The sequence below is a fragment of the Ambystoma mexicanum genome, chromosome 9 (assembly GCF_040938575.1).
Source record: "Ambystoma mexicanum isolate Mex_15411 chromosome 9, UKY_AmexF1_1, whole genome shotgun sequence".
Lineage (NCBI taxonomy): Eukaryota > Metazoa > Chordata > Amphibia > Caudata > Ambystomatidae > Ambystoma > Ambystoma mexicanum.
Window position 1 is genome coordinate 327,289,414 of NC_090931.1, and position 27,435 is coordinate 327,316,848.

Genomic DNA, 27,435 nt, shown 5'->3' on the forward strand with positions numbered 1-27,435 from the left:
TTATCACAAGACTGCCAAACAGCGGAGACCTGAAACACTAAACTTCGACTCTAATCCTACTTTAGTAGCAAGGGGCTATTGTAGAGCCACTGGACTAAAAATGCAACAAGGCGAAGAACACTTTTAGATACCAGAGAGGCCCAAGGAAGGTGATGGGCTGAAGGACTCCAGCTATGCAGCTTATGTGTGCACTGCAAAGTGCACATTTAAAGAATGGAATATAAGATGTTTGTTGCTATGCCATACGATTCATGACTGCTAACATGCAGGCAGCTGCTGGGGAACTCCCTGAGACTCGGGACCCTTTCAACTAAAAAGTTTGAAAGGCCATGATGCCGCCTCTGGAATGCAGTGATTTGCTGCTGTCCTCGCGTCAAAGAGCATTTAGTAGGCATGCATATACCCACAGGCTGTTGTGGCATCAAGTGTCTGGGAATGATATTTCTCCTGCTTGATGATTGGCTGGAGATATTTTATTCCTAGCCATTTGCTAGCAGTTGTGCCTTCACTGATGGCCTGCAGGCATGAGGCCTTCTAAATGTTGTTTCAGAAATATATGGTGCCTGCACTGCCTGGTTAAAAAGGCCTGGAGATTACTGCTGTAATACATTGACTTGTTAGCTGCACCTGTGCCTTATTTGGGCAATTGCCTTGTTGCAATTAACTACTCATCCCTTTAAAAATTAAGATATAAAAATTGCTAACCATTTAGGTTGGATTGCTAAACATTTTTTTTATTTAGCAATTTCTGCTAATCAATTTTGCAAAACTAATTTATGCCTTGCAATCAGAGTAACTCAACTTGCAAATAGACTTTTCTGAATAGTGGAACACTCATTCAAGGAACAGTGAAAACCTATACTTATTATTCAGGATAAGTTATTCTAGGTGAGTAAAATCTTTTCGTGTAATGTACTATTACAGTTGCTTTTCAGATCAGTGTAACACAGATTGAGGTAAGCAATAACTCTTAATCTTATTTTATGATGGCACACAACTAACTCTAGGTAAGTAAAACTTAAATGCTTTTTTAAAGGAGCGATCAGTAACTTTGAGTTGGGTATAACCGAAGGCTGACTTGGATAGGCTTACAGCAGGTCAGGGGAAGCAAGACCCAACTGGGGACACTCATATTTATATCCTAACAGGAATAGTAAAGTGAAACGAGCAGCATTACTTTTGGGAAGAGGTACACTTTCTGTTGGAATGACGAAACAGGTAGACTTTGCATATACTTTTCAGAATGGCAGAACATTTCCAAGGTAAGCAAAATAACCTTGCATATACTTTTACAAGTAGCAGAACAACACGTTCAAGTAAGCCCATTTGTAACTCAACGCTCAGTTACAGTTAGCAACTAACTCCTTCACAAGTACTTTTAAACACTTGTTATACTTTTCCAGACAGAATCCTTTTCTTAACCAGTCCTTCCCTAGTCTATTGCATGAGTTCACTTCGGGCAGAAGAGTGAGCCTAGTGGTCTAGGAGCCCGCTGTAGGCAGGGTGAGAAAGGCTTCTGTTTCAGGCAAGTCAGAGTTCCTGTGAAAGACTGTTCAAACAAGTAAGTAGTTATTTACGGTTAGTTGAGGTACAGGGACTTCAGAGGAGACACCCTAGTTGGATTCCATCAGTGGGCCTGGGTGAACTGGATGAGAGGAATCACAAGAACACCACAAAGCTCTACAGAAATCACAAAGGCCTAAGGTAAGTAAATGCCCCAGCCATCACAGTACCTTAGCATGGAAGATGTTCCAGCAAAAAGACTTCGGGATCTGCAGCCAAAAACCTGGGTGCTGATCCCTTATGAAGACTGAAGACAGGGCCCTGGAAGAGTTTTTGAAGTAAGGATCAATGGGGAAGGCTCAAGGCAAGAGTTACTTTGCAGCTGGATGTGGCTGTGGCTTTGGTGCCCTTTTCAGGAGCCAGAAGCAGACTGAATGTCGCTGGTTGGATTCTTGTCATTTGCAAGGTCCAGCCCTCTGGTGAGGGGATTTTACAGACTTTATTCAGGTCTCCTGAGGTCCAGCAGGATGCCCACAAAGTGTCAGCAAGATTCAAAATTCGTAAGACTGCACCACACAATGGCTCGAGGTCGGTGTTTTGGGGTATTGCAGCCCGCACGGTTGCAGCATGATGCGTGATGGCTCAAAATGCAGGTCTTCTCGAGTCCAGTGGGTCTCACCAGGCTATATCGTTGTTGTAGTCTGCAGGTCGCTTGGAAGGAAGGTTAAACCGCTCCGTTTACACATCAGGCTCTCCGGTCAATGAAAATGGTCTCGGCTGTGTTTTCTTAATCTTCCTCTTTGGATTTGGTTCCCGTGGTCGACTACCTCTTCAGCTTCCAAGGTCAGACTTTAATGCAGGAACCTAGCCAATCGAACAGACTTTTAACATTCTGTTAGGGAGAATTCTCAATTCTGTGTTAATTCCCTTCCATCTACCTTAGAGACCTCCAGCTCTTTTGCTGGACTTTAGGACTTTTAATTTTTATCCTGGAGGGAGTGAGACCGTTTTCATATTTTGATTTGAGCCCCGTTTCTTTTGCTCTTGCAGTCTGACAAACTCCATAGGCATCATCGTTTTACATTGTGACACACAGCACCCTTGTTAGGCAAAGTTTGTATGCAGTACCCTCTGGGAACACTACAAACTCTGACAACAGGTATAGGAAACCCATCCTTTGTTATAAGCTTGTACTATACAGTTTGGGTAGCTTGTTGAGCAGCCAGGCTTTTCTCAAGAGGGGTCAATGTGAGCTATAGTGGAGTTGCACAGGGATTTACAGTTACAAGTATTCAAATAAACTTACACTAAAGGTTTCTTGAATAAACCATTCTTTATCAGTCAGTTAGAATACGGCCTCAGAAGGGAGCAATATAATAGTAACACTCAAATACAATTCATGAAATACACACTCTTAAAATCTCTAAATCAGTAGATACCCTTTTGGGATGGCCCACAGACACCACCTACACCCTCGGGTGACTTCAATTGCTAGGGTGCTGGGGACATTAATATATCACTGTTGCATTTAGAATCCTATGGTAATGAGTCAAAAGGAAAAGATTAGTTAGAACATACAAGATACCACAAATATTCTTAAGCAGGCAAATACTTTTGGATTCCCCCCTCCTTCCCCCAAGAGTAATTCAGTAGGATCGGCTAAGCCAAAGTCAGTGGGCAGAAGTGTTATATAGGATGAAGCACCTCTGGTAGGTAAATGGACAAGTCTCTGCACAATGTTTTAGGAGTCTTTGAAGAAAAGAATCAAATGTAGGGCCACAAGCTGATTACTTGTGGTATAAGATGCAAGCAACTCTATAGCAAGAGGTAAGTTCTCTCAGACTTTGTACAGTACCTTTTCAAATGAAGAAAAGATGCAGCAGATGACTCTGGTTCCTGTGCATGTCTCACTGTTCCTGGGCCTCAGACGGGGGGACAAGAGGGAGGATGTCAGGAGACTACTGCAATGCACTGGGATGGTCAGAACTCGCAACCGGCACTTCACTTTCAGTGGCTGTTCAGTGTTTCAGCTCCTCGCGTCTACCGCAAACAGCAACACTGTGGTTCCTGGCTGTCGAAATGGACTTTACTTGCTTCTGGTGTCTCGCACTCTGAGGGGGCTCTGGCTTGGTCAGTCCTGCTTCCTCGGAGTCCGGAGGATCTTCCTGGAGCTCCTGGCCAGCTTAAAAGCAACACACACAATCTGGTGTTCCTGTCCCTGGCTATACGGTTTCCATAAGCAACTCTGTGGAAATTCAGCCAGCTCTGAGATGGATATCCAGGTGGCTTACTTTGGAGTTTATTGGTCCCACCAACTCAAGGGTAGAAGTCCTTGTCGGGGCTTCTGTCGATGCGAACTTGGTGTTTCGGCACTGCAGCAGGGCTTCACCGGGCAAACCAAAGGTCCAGGAGTCGCAGCAGGCGTCCTCTTCAAGAAGTTCTTCGATTTCTTCGTCCAGTGGTCGACTCTGCTTTCCAAGCCAAAAGCCTCTCCTTTTATCCAGTTCTCTGAATAATTCCAGCCTAGCTGTCAGTCACCCAGCTGGATGGCTGTCCTTGCCGGACAGTCAGCCGGCCAATCACCACAGAGTGCATTTGGGTCTCCTAGGGGACTAAGCACAGGGAGTTATGGGCACTTATCTCACTTTCTGCGTACCCCAGACACCCTGGAGCCAGAGGCGGGCTTCACTTGTGAATCCCGCCAAAGACCAAGCAAACCATGGGACCAAACCTGGTTTGGCACGCAGAGTAAATCTCAAGAAGCACCTTTCCAAAAAGAAATGGCGAAAAATGAAGACCGGGGCCATTTTGACAAAAATGGCACCGTTTGGTGTTTTACTGCAGCTGCGAACGCTAGCCGTGGTAAATGCACACCATGGTAGTTCAAATAAAACCACTGCCACCAGCCATTCAGTGAGGAAAGGGTAACATAAAAAATGTTACATGAGAAGCTAGACAAAGGGTATACTAGGTAACCCCTCCAGCACCCTATTGTAAGATAGTGTGTGCTGGGTCTAGAAAGTTACAAATGTAAGCAGTCAATTTCACTTTACTGCTCTTGGTAACAGTAGTTTATTCAAGAGAAGGTATTTAAACCTTTGGGAAATCTGAAAGACTTACCTGGGCCACTACTGAAGGTGCTGAATGACCCAATGTAAAAGATGCCTATTGTGTTTGTCAAGACTCCACAACCACAAGAAACTGTGTACAAAATCACATTAAAATACACGAGAGAGTGGGGAAAAAGGTTCTCTCTCTCTCCAGGTTAAAAATAAAGTCCCCAAAATCCAGCAAAGTTGCTGGGGGTCTCTAAGGTGGCAGAAATTAGCACATTTCTGAGAATTCTCCCCAACGACCCTCAGTGCATTGTCACAGAGAAATTATTTGGATTTCTGCTAAGGCTTAAATAGCTTCTCTTGGATAAACTGTTTCCAAGATTAGGAAAGGGAAATTGACTTTACTTTTTTCTCCTTGTAGACCCAGCACACACGATCTTGCACGAGTGCTGGAGTGGTTACTTAATAGCCCCTTTGTCTACCTTCTCATGTAACATTTGTCAGCCTTTCTACAATTAATGGCTGGTGGCAGTGGTTTACTTTTTCCTACTATTGTGTGTTTTTATCGCGGGCTGCATTTGCAGCTGCAATATACCACCCAGCCTCTGGCTCCAGCGTGTCTGTCAGGGCATGAGGCGAGGGAGGTTCCCGAAACTCCCTGTGCTTGGTCTCCTTGGTTACAGGAATGCACCCAAAGGTGATTGGCTGGCTGTCCTTGGAGGACAGCCACCCTGTTGTGTGACAGACAGCTAGGCTGCGAATGAATGGGAGAGACTTGCATAAAAGGCAAGGTCTTTTGCAAGGAAGGCAGTTGACCACTGGACGAAGGGTTCCAATGAACTTGGAAGAGAAGCTTGCTGCAACTCCTGGACTATTGGTTTGCCGGTGAAGACCTGCTGCAATACTGAAGCTCTGAATTGGCCTCGACTAGAGAAGCCCTGCAAATGAAGACTTCTCCCCTTGGGTTGGTGGGACCAATAGACCCCAAGACAAACTCCTGCAAAACCCTCTCTGCTGGCTGTTCTTCGATTGCTGCTGCAGGAACTGAGTACCAGGGTACAGAAACACCCGAATCGAGTGAATCATTTTTAAGCCGGACCTAAGCTCCAGGAAGATCCTCCGTACCCCGTCGAAGCAGGTTTGACTAAGCCTGAGCCATTAACAGTGCTGGACCCCAGAAGCAAGGAAAGTCCACAAGGTGTCCAAGAACAACAGTGGTGCTATTCGCGAGAAGCTAAAACCGCAAAGTGCCGCTTATCTGAACTTTGCCCATTGCTGCTGCCGACCTTTGAATCGTAATACAGGAGTCCCCAGATGTCCTCCCTCTTATCCACATGACTGAGGCTCAGAAACATGATCTGCCAGACTACAACAGGAACATAAACCAGCTGGAAGCAATTTCTTCAGACCTAAGGTACTGGGAACTAAGGGGTACTTGCCTCTTGTTGTGTAGTTTGTTTGAGAATTTCATTTGCTCCGAGCTTGTGGCCCACCAGTGATTTCTTTCCCAACAAAAACTCTCTAACATTGTGCAATACATTTTACTTTCAAGAAGTGCCTCATCTCCCTTAGACTTTGCTCAATTGACATTGGCTGTCCTGGCTCCCAGAAGACACTTCTAACATCTGACTGTTATTTAACTATCCCTCCAAAAAGTAACATTCTTTACTCGTATAGCTAGGCAAGGGTTTGTTGGGGAGAAGCTGGACCCCCCCTCCCCCCAGGGCAGTGGGGGGCCAGCAGCCATACCCTCACCAGCTATGGGAGGCCCCAACACCTCCCATATGGCCCCCAGAAATGCAACAGAGTCCCAAGCAGGCAGCAGCATGTTTCAAACTGCATTTATTTCTGGGCAGCAAAAAAGAAAAAAAAACACACAGAGCATCGTGCACATCGCGAGTTCAGGCGCCGTCTCCCCCGGGGCTGGCTTGCAAGCCAGCTTTGTAATCACACTGCAGGCTGACCTCATAGAATTGGATCAGCTCCCAGAAACCTATCTCCTCCTGCTATTGGCTGCTAAGTGGTAGGTTACCTATGTAGCCCTTATAGTGAGACTGACAATTGGGTGTTAGCGTTTCTGCGTCAGTGGGTTGATTTAGCTGTGCCAGCCCCCATTACCTAATTCTATCCTGTTACATTATGACTTTGTTCCCATAACTTTTTAGCTGAACAAGCAGTTCGCACCTGGGCTCTGGGCGCAGATTGGCTGGGCTGCGCCATTCTTGTTACAATTTATGTTTCAAATGTTGTGCGAGTCCTTGAGAAAATGTCTTTCTTTCCCAGAAAGAATAAAAAAGCACACTGGGTTGCCGTGATTTATTCGCATTTGTGGCAGTCTTATCTTGAATGTGCGGCCTTGGCAGGTCGGATGTTTTGCGAGGAACATTGCTGAAGGCTCCCGCAGCCAGTGTTCAGTGAGTGAAATGAACTTGGCTGTAATTTTCCTGAAACATGGCTTTACACTGTGCAATTAGACCATATTAATTCATATAGGCATTTGCAAGCCTTTAAACAGGGATTTTTGTGTTTGTAGATTCTGATATTGCAGCATTGATTCTAATGTAGCATGGAAGTTGCACTGTTGGTGAAGTGGGTGTGTTTCAGCATATTTGTCACCCATGGGTGCGCTGGGGCCTGGTTCAAATGATAAGTGCGCTCCTTGTTCTTCTATATATGCGCTTGGGGTGAGGGGGGCATGGGTTTGGTCTCCATTTTCCCTCTTCAGGTTAATCTGCATTCCATTGGTGGGTGTGGGGGGGTTCAAAAGTGCTTACCTGGTTGAGAAACCTGTTAACCATTTTTTCATTCCCTAACCTTTTTTCTTTTTGACATCAAACTGTATTGCTCTAAATGTACCAGTGATATATGAATGCCCAGTGTCCTAACTATGATGTCACCTCACGGTGTAGGAAGTGTCTATGCGCCATCTCCAAAGGGTATCTACTAATTTATTGAAACTTAGTGTATTTTTGAAGTATTTGTGTTACATATTTGCTCCCTTCTAAAGAAGGCTTATTTTAAAACTGACTGTTAAATTAATAAATATTTTATTAAGAAACCTTGTATACCTGTTATTTGAATACCTGTCACTGTGAATCTGTTACAACCCTACAGCTCACATTGACCCCTTGTCATGATTCATGCCCCTCATGTCCCCAGCCCTCCAAGATGTCAGGCTGGAGCAGGCCACAATTGCCTACATAGCCCTAAAGGGCATCTCCATCCCTCCAAAGACCCACTTGGAGTCAGACTTGGCGCTTGTGGCACCAGACTCACTCCCATAGGATAGAATTGGACTTGTAGTGCATTGATGGGGACAAGATGGATGCCCCCACATATTTCCGTTCCCAGAACTGCATGTGCGCTCTAGTCTTTTGGGGGTGGTTCAGCCCAGAGACACCTGGGATACCCAGAGACTATCTAAGCCACACCCAGGCTGAGAAACATGCTTTGCGTTTTCTGCACCTGCAGCGTGACACTCGCCGTGTTCGGATCGGTCTCCAGTAGGCCTGCATCTATCTTCTGCGCTCATCTCCTGCAAGAACACTGTTAGGAACAGCCTTACCTTGCGGTGCTACTACCCATCATTCATTGCTCCTTCTGTTCTGCGGGCATCTTCGACGATGTCTTTCCCATCCCGGCACGCCGCTTCCTAAGGAAAAGGGAAAAGAACAGAAAAAAGGCGTTAGTAAGCATTCTGCAAATCTTCGCTTATTTTTAAATACTGTACAAGCTTCAAACGTTTACCTGAATCCCAGCCGCTCTGGGGGAACTCTGTCTCCGGAACTTCTCATCCCTCTCTAAGAGGGAAAAGACACAACAGGTTAGCGTGGAAACATCTAGAGGCGCCGCATACCGCGCTTACCCACCGCATTTGTTCTTCATAACCGCCATCCACGCTGAAAACGTCACGGCACCTAAAAGGCACTGAAAGAACTGCGTTCAATTGCAAATATGAAAGGGGTGCATCGCGCTCTCACTCGCCTTCAGCTCTACTCATCTCAGCAGCAGGCCGGCCATCTAAGGAAGGAAAGGAACAAAGTTAGAGAACTGTTCAAAAGACTCCTACTTACCTGTCGGACTCTTGCCAGTGAAGTAACTAGGCAGCAACGAGCCTGCATCAATCCATGCGCCCCTGCGCTGAAAGCAGGACGGAGAGCACACTATCCCAAGAAAACTAGGTGAGCTGTGGATCAAAGGGAAGGGTTGGACCCCGGGGAAGAAGGGGTTCAAGTGCACAGACAATAGGGAGTTAAACTCTACCAATCCTGTGTTTCAGGCCCAGTCTCCAGTCGAATAGCCTCCAGGGAAGGGTTGGAGTTCGTAAGAGGTCAGAACAGGCTGAGTGATGTCCCCGTGGATACCAGGTGAGCGTTACACCCCTCTTGAGATGAGCATGGCTGCTCAGTCACTCTACCAACTTGTGTATTAGACTTGTAGCAAAGGTTGGGTTACCTATTGCCAAGCGGACAAGGCTGGTGCAGTCTCCCACAGGGTTACGGCATACCATCTTGCCTAACGAGCCCAGAAAAGAAGGCGTTTTTCTCCCCTTGGGTTGGTGTTATCAATCAGCCCCAAGACTAACTCGACTGGAACTCCTCTCTACTGGCTGTACTTCATTACTGCTATAGGAACCGAGTACTAGGGGACAGGAACACCAGAATCGATTGCATCGCTTTTAAGCCGGACCCAAGCTCCAGGAAGATCTTCTAGACTCCCTCTAAGCAGGACTAACAAAGCGTGAGCCACCTCAACAGTGCTGGACCTCAGAAGCAAGGAAAGTCCACAAGTTGTCCAAGAACCGCAGTGGTGCTATTTGCCAGTAGCTCAAACTGCTAAGTGCTGCTGATCTGAATTGTACCCATTGCTGCCGCCGACCTACCAACCGTAGTGCAGGAGTCCCCAGACGTCCTCCCTCTTGTCTCCATGACTGAGGTCCAGGATCAGGATCTGCAGGACTACAACAGGAACAGAAGCCAGCTGGAACCTTTTATTCAGACTCAATATACTGTAAAACTAGAGGTACTTACCTCTCATGTAGCTTACTTGCTCTCACTGCAGACTTGCATTGGCTGGTCTTTGGAGAGTTGCTTGCAGCTTTGCTCTCCACAAGCCTCCCAGCTTGTATCCCAACAGTGATTTTTTTTTTTTAATATTTATTTATTTTTTTACAATACAACTCTCTTTAAATTTGTGCAATACTTCTGTGCTTCAAGAAGTGACTCAGCTCCCCTAGACTTTGCTAAATTGCCATTGGCTGTCCTGAAGACTTTTCTTACCCTCTGTCTTTGTGTTGATCTGTCCCTGCAAAAAGTCATACATAGCTTACTTGTATAGCTGGGAAAGGGTTAACCTATATTTCATTGCGGGATTGAGTAGTGCTTACCTGTTTAAGAAACTTGTTAACCTTTGTTTCCTCCCCTAACGGTTTCCATTTTGCCAACACTTCAGTATTACCATTTAAGTGTGAAAAGTGATATATTAATATCCAGTGTCCTAACTATTGAAGTCACCTCAGGGTGTAGGGATAGATTGGGCCATCCCAAAAGGGTTCTACTTTAAAGAATTGAAGGAGTGTATTGTTGAAGTATATATAAGTGTTGCATGTTGCTCCCTTCTAAAGGCTCATTTTAAAACTGACTGTTGAATATAAGGCTGGTGTAGTCTCCCACAGGGTTGTTGCATAGAATCTTACCTAATGCATTCAAACTTGGGGGGCTGGTGGGGGGTGTGTGCAGGGGGCGGGCTGTCCTTTCAGGACAAGCTATCTGGAACGGCCACCAAGGCCAAGCAGGACAAGGAACCAGTTCTGACGGTGAAAGCTGTTGAGGAGAATTCTCATAAATGTGCCAATTCCCTTCACCTTAGAGACCACCAACAACCTTGCCGGATTTTGAGGACTTAATTCTTTTTTTACCTGGAAAGAGTGTGAGCCTTTTTTCCCCCACTCTCTCATGTATTGTGATGTGTTTTACATTTGTGTTCTTTGATTATGGAGTTTTAAAAGAACTCCATAGGCATCTTTTCATGTGTTACACAGCACCCTCAGTGCAGTGGCACAGGGAAGCCTTTCAGGCTTTCCCAAGGTTTAAATAACTTCTCTGGAATAAACTGTTTCCCAGAGAAAGTAAAGTGAAATTGACTTTACTAGTCCTTTCAAATTCCTAGACACAGCACACCCAATCTTACAATAGAGTGCTGGAGGGGTTACCTAGTAACCCCTGTCTAGATACTCATGTAGCAGTCAAATGCTACCCTTTCCTATCGAAATGGATGGTGGCAGTGGTTTTACAACAAACTACCATGATTTTTCCCAACCGCCACCCTGCTGGGTGAGTGGCAGCTCTGCTGGAATGAATGGGAGAAGACTGTTTTAAAAGGCGAGTCTCCAGGACCGGAAGACAGTCGACCACTGGAACGAACGAACGAACGAACCGAAGACGAGCTGGAAGAGGACGGCTGCTGCAACTCCTGGACCTTTGGTTTGCCGGGTTTAGCCCTGCTGCAGGTCTGAATTGCTAAATTCATCTCGACAAAGAAGCCCTGCAAGGACGACTTCTCCCTTTTGGAGTTGGTGGGACCAAATCAACTCATAAACCACCTGGATACCATTCTTGGAGCTGGTTGTATTTTCCTGAGAGTGCTGCAGGAAACCAAATAACCAGGGAGAGGGACACCAGTTTGTGTGCTTGACTACAGCTACCGGAATTGAAGTTTTGCCAAGTGCCACCTTTGACCAGTCCCAGTGCAGGAGTCCTTCAACGTCCTCCCTCTTGTCACCACGACTTAGGCTCAGGAACAGCAAGATCTGCAGGAACTGCCAGGATCAGAAGTCTTCAGCTGCATCTTTGTCTTCATTGTAAGGTACTGTGAAAACCTGACGGAGAGAATTTACCTCACTGCAAAAGTGCTTGGAACTTTGGCAACTTCCATGCCTAGTCAGTTTGTGACCCAACATATGAATGTTTCTTTTACGAACTACTTCTGAGAACTTTGGCAAAGACTTTTCCGTTACCAGAACTGCTTTATCCTATACAAGACTTCAGGCCATTGACTTTGGCCTAACCTATTGTATTGAATTGGCTCCTCTGGTGAACTCAAACTATTTGCACTGTCTAAAAGTAATTGTAATATTCTTTTTATTAACCTATGCCTTTTTGTTCCTACTTCAAAGTACTCTGAATGCCATTTTGCTCCTCCGTCAACGTAGTTTAAATGCTTCAGACTCTTACTGTGTAAAGTACTGAAGTATATCTTTGTGATCTAGATTGTGCCTCCTACTGAATGTTTTATAACTGACTGTTGAATAAATTAATGTGTTTAACGAAGAAACCTTGAGTGTACGTTTATTTGTATACTTGTGATTGTAGACCTCTGTGTAACATCCTTACAGCTCACATTCCCTCTTGAGATGAGCCTGGCTGCTCGGCTCCGCTACCAGAAACTGTCTAGTACAGACTTGTACCAGGATGGCCGCCACACTCTTCACCGTCGGTGGAGAGAGTGGCGGCCATCCTGGGCAAGGTGCAATGGCTGCTGGCTCTGAAGATCACCACAGTGAGGGCCATCAAGGCTGCTCGCCATGATATGCATTTATCTCATCCGACTCTGCAGGCTACGGATGCGACCACTGCAGTAGTTCCACAACGCCCGTTGGATTCAGGTGTCCGGAAGCTTCCGGACAAGATCGCTCTCGACTAGGGGTTCCGTCGGGCGATAAGATGGTGGAACGTGCACTTTCTTCTGACCGTAGGTGCAGATTTCCATGGCCCACCACATCAGGAGACTTTAAAGACGGACGCCTCCCTGGAGGGATGAGGAGCCAACACTGGAAGTCTTTACGACAGAGGTCTGTGGCTGCCGGAGCAAAAGATGTTGGACATAAACTTGCTGGAGCTACAGGCTGTTTTGGGCCCCTCAAATTCTTCCTGCCATCCCTCAAGGGAAAAGTGGTGCAGGTCTTCACAGACAATACCACCACAATGTTTTACATCAAAAAGCATGGGGTCCCCAGCGCTCTACAAAGAGGCGCAGGACTTTTGGCATTGGGTCGAGAACAGTCGCCGACACTCTTAAGCAGGGAACTTTGCTTGTGCCACGAATGAGGCAATCCCCAGATAGACTTGTTTGGCGACGGCGACAAACTCCAAGTGCCGGAGGTTTGCCAGCAGTTTTCCCCAGCAGTGGAGCATGGGGGTCTCATTCTCATTTCCTTGGGAAAGCCTCTTTCTGTATGCGTTCCCTCTGTTGCCATTGTTACTTCGAGTCATCAATCTACTCAGTGTTGGTGCCGGATGATCCTCGTCGCACCAGCGTGGCCGAGTTAGAACTGGTACCCAGACCTTCTCAGCATGTCGACGGCATCACCAGTCAAGCTGCCAGTGGCCGCGGTTGTTCTCGCCCGGGAAGGAGGCGCCATTCTTCACCACGATCCAGGGTCTCTGAACCTGAAGGCCTGGCTCCTGCAGTGCTAGAATTCGGTGGCTACGATCGCCCGGTGGACTGCAAGGAAGTTCTCGCCTAGGCTAGAACATAGTCTACTTTGAAATGCTACAGACTCAAGTGGAAGAGATTTGCCATTTGGTGGTGTTCCCAGAAGATCGACCCACTGAGGGTCAAGGCTCCTCGGGTGCTTCCATATTTGCTGCCATTGGCCAAATCGGGACTGGCCCACGCCTCCAAGGTTAATCTGGCGGCGATATCCCGCTACACCAGATCCCTAGGACGACCATCATTGACTATTCCGCTCGCTCCTGCTGGTGAAGTCTCCGCCCCCGCCGTGGGAACTCAATGTGGTGCTTACTAGGCTCATGGGACTGCCGTGCGAGCCTCTGCATTCTGCACTACTCAAGTTTTTGTCGTGGAAAACAGCTTTTCTCGTGGCCATCACACCTGCAGGACGAGTGGGGGAAATCCAGGCCCTTTCCTGTAAACCACCTGACTTGAATTTCCATGAGACGAGGGTGGTGCTGCAGACGCACCCCTCCTTCATGACCGAGGTGCCGTCGGACTTTAATCTAAACGAGCCCTTGTGGTTACCTGTGTTTTTTCTGAGGTTTGTCGCCGGCTGAAAGGACTTTGCACTTGCTCAATGTGGCTTAGCGCTGAGGTTTTGTGGCCTGCACAAGGAGTTTCCAGACATCTCAGCTCTTTGTGAACTTCGGTCCTGTGAACCATGGGAAGGCCTTGTCCAAGGCTTCCATCTCCAGGTGGCTCTCTGGCTGTATCGCACACATCGGTTGGCAAACAGACTGCTGCTCGGCTGTCTGAGAGCCCATTCCACCAGAGCGGTGGTTGCAACAGCAGCGTTCCTGTCTGGTGTGCCCCTGCTGGATATCTACAGGGCTGCTACGTGAGGGCCACGCACACCTCCACAAGATTCTACTGCATCGACATGGTATTCCAGAGAGGAGTCCACGGTTGGCCAAGCAGTGCTATGCAACCTGTTCGATTGAAGTTGAGCCTGTTCACCTCCAGTGGTGGTTGTAATATTGTACTGCTATGTATTCTTTATTAATGAGCATGTGAATCCATGCTAGACCCCCTGCTGGCGAAGGAACCCGTTACTTACCTGTAACTATTGTTCTCCAGCATGGGTCTGGCATGGATTCACATGCAAACCCCCCCCCCCCCTGCGACTCTTCTAGGTCATACTGCCACTTGACGTGTTTACCAAATCTGAAGATGGCTGACCGAGGAGGGGTTTAGGGAGAGGGCAGCCATTGGCTGGGGGCAGTATGACACCCGAGTTCAGGGATTGGCTTAGAGGAGAAATACAGTTGGTAAAAGAAATGTTTCACTTGGAGAGGATTCCTGGCCTGAATGAATATTCATGAGCATGTGAATACATGCCAGACCTATGCTGGAGAACAATAGTTACAGGTAACTTGTTGCTTTCACCTCACCTTTTATTCAGTTTCAGCACACTCCTCTGCAATCTCTCTCAGAAGTTTACAGAAGGGGCTGGGTGGCTGTCAGATCTGATTCCATTCAGGCACTCTGGCAGACAAAGGGTAGGGGAGCGAAACTCCTCCCCTACATCTTGCCTTCACAAACACACTGGAGCCTAGGCAGGGACACCCAATGGTTCCTGCCAATAACAAAGCGCTCACACCACCCCTTCCTAGAATAGTAGATGGGCTAACAAAGCGCAACCATGCTAGAAATGGCGAAATAAGAAAGGCGCCACAAAGTTAGTACTTTGACACGTTTGTGCACGATCGAGGACTATGAACATAGCCTTTGGTAGAAAAACACAATAGTTGGCAGAACACGTCCACTGCCACCAGCTGTAACTAGAAGGTTGGCTGTGACTAATATGGTCACAGGAGCAGAGAGAAGGGGATGTCAAGTATTTGTATCTCTCTTTCTGATGTTTGTTAATCTGCTTAGAATCGCATGCTGTGGACCACATCAGTGGTCACTGCAGAGTATTGCATTTTGTTTTTCGTAGTCGAAAAGGGGACGTCGACAAGGCATGTCTAACACTATCGCTATAGTGAAGTGCATTGTGCCCACAATCCCTTACACGTCGAGGTCCCTCAGATTGTTTTTTTCCGCCCAGATATTGGTCGCCTTTACACTGAGCTCCTCGAGAGAAATTGCAAAGACATTTACTCGACCCTTTGGTTATTATTTAAGAACATATACATTAGAACACTCCTTTGTCGTAGCTGAGAAGCTGTTTCACCGCCTAATAACTTCAGCGGTGACTTCGACAGAGGTGATCCTTCGGCGCTGCCGAACACGTGGCCTGGCCTCGCCAGCCTAAGACAGTAGGGAGAGTGGGGTCGTGGGACATTTCTTCTTTCTGAGAATGCCTTTCTCTTTGCACTCACGTTCCTTCGGGGTCATTATCACGTTTAACTGTATCCTCAGCTATGGAGAGGACTCCCTTTAGGTTTTGCCCGCGCTGCAAAGGCAAATTCACTTGGAAAGACGAGCACAAACGGTGTAACCGTTGCTTGCCCCTCGACCACAAAGAGGACGGCTGTGCGGCCTGTAAGCTTCTTAAGCCTAAGACTTTAAAGGACCGCAGGGTCAAAAGGTGGGCAGCCTACGCTATGTCTAGGTTTGATTCCTCACCCGCTGCCGCCGAGTGCGACAAGGATAGTGATAACCTGACCTCCGCGCCGCAGGTTGTAGACCCCTCTAGGGAGTAGTCCCGCTCCTCGTCTGTCCCCGGCCCCGACAAGCTCGGCTCACGCCCTGCTTATGGGGATGAACACCCTGGCGACACTGACGAACACAGAACACACAAACATAAGCACACAACCCACGGCACGTCTTCGTCGAAGACAGCCCTAGCACCAATGGAGATGCCGGGCCTACCGGCGACCTCCACGGACGGTAAGGGTCGCAAGCCCTCCCCGCCACCGCGACTAGCGAATGGGCTACCTGCAGACAAGGGCACTACCACCAAAACATCAGGCGATGCGCCACGTAAGAACGCTATCATTGCCAAAAAAGACTCGCCACCGCCCAGCACGATGCCAGACGAACCCTCGACGGAGAAAGTAATCTTGAAAGAGCTTGGCGCGTATAGTTTCCAAGGACAGCCAGAAACGGACGGCGAGTGACACGCCGAAAACCGCACACAAGGCCAGGGAAGCGCTGAGTATGCCAGAAGGAAGGCAGGGACCGCTCCCGCCGTCGAAAGAAGGCCCTAGCCTGCAAGAAGGTTTCTCAGAAGGCGAAGGGACCTTATCCTCGACGTTATGGGACAGACCTAGATGGATAGAGGCAGAGGGACCTCCTTTTTCGCCTCCAGACCATTCTGGTTTACCATACTGGACTGGTGAGAGATTCCAGTCATGTATGGACAAGCTGGACAGATTTATGTCCACTCCTGAAAATAAAACGCCTAAGAGACCAAGGGAGGCGCTTCAGGAGGACCCTAGGGCTAAATATCCTAGATTATTTTACCTCCTCCAAGAGGACATGACTTCACTTCCAGGAAGATGAGTTCTTAAATAGTGAAGACCAACAAAACCTAGGAACAGAAGGTTTTGAGGAAAACGCTGACATGGGGGGCTGTGGGGGTTCTTCGAGGAAGACCCAGATGAAGGTGGCTCACAGCCCTGGCAGTCACCAACAGAGTCTACAGACCCTGACATCTTAAACCTTCCCTCTCCTCAGACCACACCGGTCAGGAATCCATCACCAATAGATGATCAACCCACCTTCAATGCGCTACTTCGAAAGGCAGCAGCGCATTTTGAGATTGAAACGGGTGAAATTACCCCCGATACTGATTTTGTGGAAAAGATCATTACAGAAAAACCTCCTACTAGTCAAACCATTACCCCTCCTCGCCTCAGTTAAGAGACGAATTACTCCCATCGCTGTCCACACCTGCACTGGTAAGAGGGTCCAATCCTAGAATTGAAAAATTGTTTACTCCCTCTCAGACCCATTATACATTAGGGGTCACTCATTTCCGGACTCCTTGGTGGTAATTACCACAAGGAAAAGAGCGGGGGTTCCGCTGTCAACCAGCGAAGCACCCCCAGACAAGGAAGGAAAGAAGCTCTATGCCCTGAGTAAAAGAATTACAGCCTCTGCAGCTTTTTCAACCAGAATTGCCAATAATAATACACTACTGGCAAGCTATGCTGATGCCCAATGGGGAAAATTACGGAAAGACCTCGGAAGTTCCTAAGCCCTTAAGAACTCGCTTATTGGTCACAGTAACAGAAGGAACTCTGGTTAACCAGAGCATCATTAAAAACACTCTTGATGCTGCAGAAACGGCTGGCCGTTCCTTAGTGCAGGGAATTCTTCTGAAGCGTCATGTCTGGCTCCGCAGTTCCGGTTTTAAGCCAGAAACACAGGCGTCACTCATTAACAAACCAATAGAGGAGTCTAACCTCTTTGGGTAGGCAGTGGACGACGCACTGGAGACTGCAAAGAACGAGTTTGACACCCTCAAGACCTTAGACCAAATCTCAAGGCCTCCCAATAAGCGAGGATTTGGCAACAAACGCTTTTTTCAAGGGCAACGCCAACAGCAGCGACAGCAGTACACTACAGGCAACTGGTCCTCTACTCGGAACTAGTGGCCAGTACAGGCAAAGAGGACAGCGCTGTGGCAAGGGCAGAGGTCGGGTCCCCACTCCCAGAGGTTCCCCGGCTAGCAACACCAAATGCCCGAAGATCCGGGTCCCCTCCCATGCATCGCCGGTCGGGGCCGGTTAATATCTTGCCTACCAGCATGGGAGGGAATAACATCAGACCGATGGGTATTGTCAACTATAGCCCACGGGTACTGTATAGAATTCAGTCGGTCCCCCAAGGGGATGCCTGTCATCGGAACACCTTGCCTTTCTTCAAGAAGTGGAACTACTGCTACTAAAAGTAGCAATAGAGGTCGTGCCTCTATCACAGGTAACGGAAGGTATTTATTCAGTGTACTTCCTTGTACCCCAAAAAGGACGTAACCATGCGCCCTGTACTAGATCTGCGCCCAGCGAACATTCGTCAAACCTCAAAAATTTCGCATGGTGACCCTACAGGAAGTAATCCCCCCCCCCTACTTTCGCAGGGAGATTACATGACAACACTGAACATGAAAGATGCATACTTTCATATTTTAATGTTGCCAGCGCACTGAAAATACCTCAGGTTCTTGATAGAGGGCAAACCCTACCAGTTCAAAGTGCTACCCTTCGGCATAGCGTCGGCGCCGAGGGTATTCACGAAAGTAGTGGCAGCGGCCCACCTGCGCAGGTTGTCCATCCCAGTATACCCTTAACTCGACGATTGGCTCATAACGGGATTCTTACGAAACGTGCTTCTCAAATACCCAAAAAACTGTAGACCTTTCGTTCCAACTGGGCTTCTCCATCAACGAGAAGTCCCGCCTAGACCCCAGCCAGATCAAACAATTCCTAGGGGCTCTAATTTGAACAAAGGACGGCCTTGTCTTCCCCTCCAACAAGAGGGTCCAAAATAGGCTGTTTCAGATCCCTCAATATGTGGCCGGTCGAGAGGTGACAGTGCGCAAAGCAATGCGTTTGCTAGGAATGATGGTGTCATGTACATATTTGGTACCTCGCACGCCACTGCGCATGCGCCCAATGCAAGAGTAGCTTAACAGCCAGTGGTGTCAGGCCAGCGGACAATGCGACGATCTAGTGGTGGGTTCGCAGGCCTTGGTTCTCTCGCTACGGTGGTGGTCCAAGGAAAACCTTGTAATGGGGAAACCATTTGCCACCCCCGCAGTGGAGGCCACTCTAACCACAGACGCATCCCTCACAGGATGGGGGGGGGGGCTCACCTATCCCATCAGACTGCTCAGAGTTTGGACTCTCAGCGTAGCGTCCAAACACATAAACTTGCTGGAACTGCTAGCGGTCTTCAAAGCACTGAAGGCTTTCCAGGCACACCTGCAAGGGAAGACAGTGATGGTCCTCACAGACAGCACCAGAGCCATGTACTATCTGAACAAGCAAGGGGGCACTCACTCTCCAGGACTGTCCAAGCTGTCCCAGAACATCTGGAAGTGGGCTCTCAAACACATGTTCCTGTTGTCATAATATGTACCAGGGGAACTCAATCTGCTGGCAGACGAACTCAGCAGAGACTTCCCTCTGCCCGCAGAGTACGAATGGCAGTTACAAGAAGACATCGTCTTCACACAATGGGGATTCCCAGAAATTGATCTTTTCGCAACTCTGGAGAACTCCCAATGCCAAGATTACGCCTCCAGGTACCCCCAGAACCAATCCAAGGGGAACATTTTATCGATACCATGTTCAGGGAAATTTTGTTTACGCTCCCCCCTGCCCACCGACTCGCCTTCTCAACAAGATAGTGCACCAGGAACCAGTTACCATGATACTAGTGGCCCCTATGTGGGGCCGGCAGCCATGGTTCGCTCACTTTATGGAAATGTCTCGATCTCCTCCAGTGAAACTTCCCTGCCCGTACAACATGCTGTCACATGACAAGGACAGAACACTACACCCATGCCCCCAGACCCTGAATTTAGCAGCCTGGCTCCTGAGGTCATAGAATTTGGACATTTACAACTCCCTCAAAGATGCATGGACATTCTTAAGGAGGCTAGAAAACCTAACACTCGTTACTGCTATTCCAGCAAATGGAAAAGATTTGTCATCTGGTGTAGAGATAAGAACATCCCAGTTGACTGCTCTCCCACACAGATTGTTCTTTACCTGACTCACTTATTAGACTCAGGTCTGGTCTTTAATTCCATTAAAGTTAATCTAGCTGCACTTTCCGCATATACCACTTCTCAACACAAAGTGTCATGGTGGAAAGTCCCCGTTATTAAGACCTTCATGGAGGGAGTAAAGAGAATACACCCTCCTATAGCTAACCCAGCTCCCGGATGGGACCTAAATGTGGTGCTTACCAGGTTTATGGGCTCACCCTTTGAACCCATGCCCAAAGCATCCCTTAAGAACCTCACTCTTAAAGCTGCTTTCTTAATAGCTATCACCTCCATTAGGAGAGTGAGTGAACTACAAGCGCTCTCTATACTAGACCCCTTTGTAACAGTTCACAAGGATAAGGTGCTTCTATGCACACATCCTAGGTTTGCACAAAAAATAATTTCTAAATTCCATGTCAACCAATAGAACTACCAATGTTATTTCAGAACCCTTCAAGTTTGGGAGAAAAGAGCCTGCATACACTAGATGTACCCAGGGCTGTCATGTTTTACATGGAAAGAACTAGACCTCTGAGAAAGACTAATCAGTTCTTTGTCTCGGTGGCAGCAGGAAGAGAAGGAGATGCAGTTTTAAAATCCACTATATCCCGATGGATTGTCTAATGCATCACTCTGTTTCTCTCTTGCTAAGAGAGAACTACCCTTCAAGCCAAGAGCACATTCTACTAGAGGCACTGGGCTCCCATAGCATTCATTGCAAATGTCCCTCTGGAGTCCATTTGCAAAGCAGCAACCTGGAGTTCTGTACACACCTTTACAAAACACTGTCTAGATGCCCACTCTAGATCTGATTCCCAGGTGGGGCAAGCAGTGTTAAGACATCTATTTTCTACTGTTCCTTCTCACAACCCACCTCCAACTCCGGGTACTGCTCGCTAGTCTGTGCACAGCATGTGATTCAAAGCAGATTAACAAACATCAGAAGACAATGCATTACTAACCGTAAAAGCATTTCTGATGGTTGTATCTGCTTAGATTCACATGCGCCCATCCTTCCTTCCCGCTCGGATGGAAGGAACATGGACATGCTTGCCTTTCTCTTTTCTGTACTCGCGTCTAATAGGCTCCCTCAGGGCAGAAAAAATACACAGAGGGACCTCGGCGCGTGAGGGATTGTGGGTACAATGCACGTCACTATAGGGATAGTGTTGCAGACACGCCTTGTCAACGTCCCCTTTTCGACTATGAAAAACAACATGCAATACTCCACAGTGACCACTGGATGTCGGACTATGCACAGCATGTGAATCGAAGATACAGCCATCAGAAATGCTTTTACGGTGAGTAATGCATTGTCATCCTGAACTCATAAGAATGAATGAGTGGAAAAAGGCTCCACTCATTCAGGATACAAGTAAAAGGGTCCAGAAAACAGCAGAATAAGCTGGGGGTTTCTCACTAGGAGAGGGGATGAAGCATAAAAATGAAATCTCCTTAACAGACTTGTTCTCACAGATTCCCTGTCTTGTGGTATGGCAAGTGAGTCGGTCGATATGTTGCATTTGTTTAAGGACCCTGTTTTCGATTGAGTGTAAAGCCCTTAAATTAAAAGTAGCTACACTACCAGATAAAAGGTGGTGGATCCTTGGACTGGAGTCCTCCGTTTGGCCATCTAGGAGCAGAGGACTGGTAATCACCCCCTCGTATTTGAAGGACCCCTTGGAACTTTGCAGCCAAGAAATTGTCAATAGTACCTGCAGCAGAAACAAAATGCTAGTGTGATTAGAAGACCAGCTCTAGATTTGTTAATAAAGTGGTGCTCATGTTACCCAAGTAATTCTAGCCTATATATTGGGAAATTGGTCTTAATCGAACTCCCCAAAAATGTGTAGTGTGTATTTTTTACTAACATGCTGTAAACTAAAGTGGTAGGTTACCTAAACTGTGGTGTTCCTTTTAATGATTGCTCATTAAGCAATAAACCCCGAGCCGGGGCCTTAATCTTGCGTCCCGTCCCCTTTCCTCCATACTGTATGGGCGTCCCTTCCAAGGGACGGGAGACGGAACCCTTTTCACCAGAAAAACCTTATTCCCCCCTTTAAATTTATAGGCGTGGGGGGGGTGCGTCCCAGGGTGCATGCGCTGTCCTGACTCCGCCCTCTGGCGCCACACCTCAGTCCCCTTTTCTGCATCGATGGGAACGGGCTGAATTCACCAGCGCTCCTGGGTTTGGCTTCGACCATGTAATTCCACACGCGGATACTTCTGTCTTTTTTCTTTTCTATCATTCAGGTACTCGGTCCTAAGGCGTCAGCTGCTCCCTGGGGCTTATTGCTATTAGTACCCCAGCCTGTTGGACCGGGGTGCTAAAAGCAACTTTCAACAGTTGCGAGACGCTCAGGTGTGGCGCAATTGGAAAAAATGGCCGCCAGGGAAGGAAAAACTAGATCAGTATTCCATTTCCATGGCGGCCATTGAAAATAGTAAAAAAAAGTTAACAAATAAGTTGGCCGCCATGCAGTGGGAGAAGGGACTATATGTAGTCCTGTCTCCCTTTCCATGGCAGCATAGATGCGCCCGAGACAGAGGTGCACCCAGCGCATTCACTCCAAAAAAAGCTAAGGGGGCAGGAGGGCGAAGGAAATCTGTGGAAGGGGGAGAGGGGCAGGGCACTTGCCTTCTTACCCGGCAGGGAATATGCGGCCTCAAGCCTTGAAGAGGCTCAGGGTGGCAAATTACTGTCTGATGTCCTTGTTCCGATCCTCGTCATTGATTTGGGATGCTGCCAGTCCCTCCCCCCCGGGTACTTATGTCCAGTATACTTTTGTACTCCTACCTGTGGACCCTCTCGTTCTTTTTGCAATGTACTTCACAGTGTACATACCCAGTTTAAGCCAAACTGCTTAGCTACTTTACCATTTAGAGTTTGGTCAAAGACTGAAGTGTAATCTGGTTGCACCTTTAAGTTTGCTTCTTGGAACCCCTCACCAGGTAGGTTCTGAAAAATCCTAATTTCCGAACGCCTTTATTATTGGGTGAATTTGTTATTCAGCAAAATTTTGATTGTTGTGACATTTGTGGGTATAAACGAAACCTAGTGATGAGTTTTATAAGGGGACCTGCTTCTGATTGGCACTTCAGTCTGCCTTTTATATATTCGGGATTTCCACACACAGGCGAACGATCAAGTCCCAGACAATGCCAGTACCAGTGCTTGTACAGGAACTGTTTGAGACCGGTTTGTATGTGCTGTCTTTCGGCTGTTTTTCCTGGAGTGCAGAAGACTGCAACTGGAGGAGTATGGTCTGCGTGTGGTGAAGATGGAAGGCTAGGGTGCCAGCTGAAGAGCCGTTAAGTGTTTTGTTGGTCCCAGGGGTTTGATGGTTCGTTTTCAATTGGAGGGGATGTACCATAGTTGCTGTGGAGGATGACGGCATATAGGACTTGGTGGTGGAGGAGCGTTCGGCATTGGTCGTGATTAGTTCATAGAACTCCTTTGTGTTCTGTTGAACAGTACATTTCCATATATACTTAGTTGACGTAGCTAAGTGATTATACTGTACTTCAGGATAGCCACGTTTTTAGGCCATTGATGTGTTGAATATATGCTCAAATTGGGAAAGCTTTTGTGCAGCCATTTTTTTTTTCTCACTATCTTCGTGCATTCAAGCAAGTTAAAACACGTATGCATATAATGGCAGAAGGGTCCAAAAGTCTTCCTTACAGCTGTTGAATGCCTACAGCAGGGAGATGGACATCTATTCAGCAAAACCAAGAAGATTGTGCCAACAATAAAAAACATTTATTTGTTTATAATCTAACAATAGATTTTTACAAAAAGAGGCAGAAGATAAAACCATTTGAGTTCGTTCATTCCTTCATATTGGAGATCATGAGTCAATTTGTTTGAAGTGTGCAAAACAAATACCTTTTTGATGCCACAAAATCGCACATGAACTATATTCTCGAGACCTACTTTCCATGCCCTCTTAAATGCCAGTCAATCTCGCTAGTTCATGGCATTGAAGGGCCCAGATGAAGGTGCAAGAGCAGGGGAGTGGAAGTGAAATGTGGATAAGGCACAGCCTGTTAAGATTATAGCAGGCTGTAGTTTCCTATTTGTGCTCCTCCACTTTGACTGAATTATCCCCATGTGTTTTTCAAAAACCATTTCTTCTCGTTGACTAAATTTAGCTGCTGCTCTGCATATTTGTCAAGAGTGTATCCCCTTTTGATGAGCAGATAATGTCTTGCTTGAATGATTCTGCATGAATCCTTACCTGTGTTTGAATGCCCTGTACAGGGTGCTGAATAATGGTCCTATCGGTCATGATCGGGCGATTCAGAGACTTTCAACCATTTATTTGCACATTGCTTCTGGATGGCATCCAACGTTCTGGCCAGGTTCAGACTTTCCTAATCCATGTATTCGTTTACCATTGTCCTACTGTATTCTAGAGCTCGGTTACCAGGAAACATAGAAAAAGCTTATTTTGTATCAAATGTTGATGTAGGATGGTATTGTCCTTTCTCTGTGGTGTCGCAGAACAGTCAATGACGCAAGATTGCCTAGCAATTGTTTCAGAATATCCCTTTTACTGTGTTCTTGTCAAACCGCAGATTGAGAGATTATCCATAAGTATGTACAAGTACACATTTGGAAGTCCGTTTCTTTTGAGGGAAGTCTTTCAGTCTGTAGAGGTTCATTCGAGGTGTACTTTAGTGTAAGTGGCTACTTTATACTCTGAATAGTACATATCCATTGAGGACTGTAACAAAGAATATTGTTTCTGTTGTGTTTTACATTGTTTGGCTATTTGCAAAGCCAAATGAAATGGCGCAGATTAAATAGCTTTAAAGTTTAAAAAAAAATCTGTTCTTGATTCTGAGGGTTCTAATAGTTTTTTTTTTATTGCATCTTCAGAGGAAAGAGCAGCAAGGCCTCGGCTTCAACTCAAACCCCGAACAGTTGCAACACCCCTCAACCAAGTAGCCAATCCTAACTCTGCTATTTTTGGCGGTGCAAAGCCTCGGGTGGAAGGAGCGCCAAAGGACGAAGAATAGGCTTGTGTTGGAAAGGACGGGTGGAAGATCCTAGAGCTAGTCACCCTCTGGAATGTCAACCCTGCAGTTATTCCTGCGACCTGACGCGTTTCCTCCCTCCCTACCTGCCTCTCGGAAAAAACTGAAAACACAGCTTGTGAATGCATGTCAACTGTTAACAAGTGGTTTTTAGTACATTCTTGGCTTACCTATATCTAGTGCCTGCTTTGTGCTATGTCCTCCGCCTATCCTGCTCCCACCACATCCCAGTTCTCAACATTCAGCAGCAGCAACAGTGTGAGGGTGAAATCGTAGCTGCTTCCAGTGGTGTGGAGATAATTGAACCAAGGTGCTGCTTTACTTCCTCCGTTTTTAAAAAACAAAAGGTTTTTCTTTGTTCAATTCAGAAACGCAAATTAAGTCTATTCTAATTTCTTTTCTTCTGACTTCAGTGCTCTTTTCTGGCTTACTTGTTTGGTTCTCTATTGCTGTGACTCTGCAAGACGACAACATGACATTTTACTTTTCTTAAGCACACGGTGTACTGTCTCCAACAGTTATTAGATTCCATGCATTCTTTTTCAGTGTTCTTGTTTCTAAAGCCTTTTGAAACTTTTAGGAAATATAAGCTTAGTGTGATCACATGAAATGCAGCCAAAAGCATATGGTGACTTTTATATTAGCTGTGCGGGAATCACCAGACTCCTTACTGGACAAGGTGCCTCGTTTCCATTAATAAATTACCTGTCTGAAATAAATGATTTAAAAACCATGGGAAGCTGGTGAGCCAGGCACAGTAACATAAATTGCATGTTAAACGTTTGAAGCTGTAAAGCCTTAAACGGCCTCAATGGTGCATCTTCCGATGCAATTTTTCACTAAGTGTTTTTCATTTTCAAGAGTTAAACGGAAAATGAAGCAATTCATGCATGCACTTATTTTCATGTAAAATGTATAAGCTTCGTTTGAAACATTTTAAGCAAGCCTCTATACTTTGTGTAGTCGGCCTCTATGTTTTACATAGAGTATTGCTGAAAGTGTCTTTGTGGTACACTTTGATGTTCCTTTTTACATGTATGCCTTCTTTTAGGCATACGTTATGATGTATCTAGCTTTTGCTTTAGCTGACCTTTGTTTAATTTTGGTCACAGTTGGGGGGGGGGGGGGTGTACGAAGTCCCTAGAGTTTGTTTACATATGCCACTAATTCATATTGAACTGTACCTAATCTTGGCAATCCTCAGTAGTGTTGATCATATAGTTCTAGTAAAGTGCTTCATGATTATTAAACTGAGATTGGGAGGGAGGTCGAAGTGTTAACATGAAATGGCATCACTGTGCTTTTTTTTTTTTTTTTTTTTGGCCCTGTTTTCAAAGTGCGTGATTGTGGATATCCTTAAATTGCACACAGAATGGGGCTGTTTATTGCCAAAGGTGTGTCTAATCTCTGCATTCTAGTGTCCAATTCTAACCATATCTTGCTTTTCCAAAACCTGCCAATGGTTGGAAATGTTTCTAGGTAGGCCTAACGAGGCTTTCCTTAATGTACTGGTTGTTGGCACCGTTTGGTTTGACATGCACGGACTGCCATAATAGATCTGCTATGCAGACCATATTTCATTTTGGTAAAGTGTGCCTCATTCAGCCACTAACGTCTTAAATCTGATGGCTGTAATTAAAGTTTCCAGAAAAAGGTTATATTCCAGTACGGTGGCATGCCAAAAGATAATTTACAACTGTAACATGGTGAGATAGTGACTACCTGCAGAGTGCTATTTTGTGTCTGTCCATTCTGATACATGCAGGACTCAGTCTAGTGCTTTTTATTTTCGCGGTTTTCGGGCGCAAATGGAACTTGAGCAAGATTGGTTTAAATGTCAGTTGCAGAGAACCTGGTCTGTATTAATGGAATATTTTTGAGGTAAATGCTTTTGTATACCATGCTAAAATGAGGTTCTGAAATCACACTGCATATTTTTTATCGTGGTTCAAAACATTTGCACACCAAAATCTGTTGTAACCACAAAGTTTCCAGGTGTAACAAATTGGAAAAGCCCTGAGCATGGTGCCCTCTCCTTGCTGCCCAGCCGTGGCACACTCCCACCGTGCTGCAGAGTCGCAGCAATTTTATAGAACTTTTCTTTCCTCTGCTTTTTTTTTTTTGTTTTTTTTTTTGTTACTCTGCTGCTGAGATGAGAACCATTTGTCTAACACTAGTACTTATGTAAAACAGACATGCTTTGTGTAGCTATACTAAACACAAATACTTTCAGATCTCTACATCGACAATGTCAAAGCTTTTAAGAGAACAAACCACACTTAAACCTTCAATTCTGCTCAAGGCAGTTGACTTTTAAATGTAAGAATAGAATTCCAAACACTTTACACATTCTGCTTCTGAACAGAAAGTAAATTTATGGATATGGTATTTTGTGAATCTTTTAAATAAAATAAAACCTTAAATAAAGAAAATTGGTTGCAATTTCTGGCTTGTTAAAGAATGCAAACGGGAAAATTCGTTAAACTTTCTTTGGTGAGCAGTAAGTCACATTGAGACGTTATTTAATGCCCAATGACCAGCATTCATTCAGAATGTGGTCTCTTCAAAGAATGAAATTTAATCTTTACAGATCTGTGAAATATTTATTTTGCAAATAAAGGTGTATATGTATGTTTATATATGTATGTGCGTGTT

The 27,435-nt window shown here is 46.2% G+C and overlaps 1 protein-coding gene across 2 annotated transcripts in view; it reads left to right on the plus strand.

Annotated features, from left to right (window-relative positions):
• The window catches only part of EIF4H (eukaryotic translation initiation factor 4H), a 262,498-nt gene extending 235,286 nt beyond the window's left edge, over positions 1 to 27,212 (plus strand). For both annotated transcript variants that reach the window (XM_069614734.1, XM_069614735.1), the window contains one exon: positions 24,623 to 27,212. In XM_069614734.1, the coding sequence (XP_069470835.1) occupies positions 24,623 to 24,762 (140 nt within the window). In that variant the 3' untranslated portion in view covers positions 24,763 to 27,212. The remainder of the gene's footprint in view (positions 1 to 24,622) is intronic.
• Positions 27,213 to 27,435: the final 223 nt, after the last annotated feature.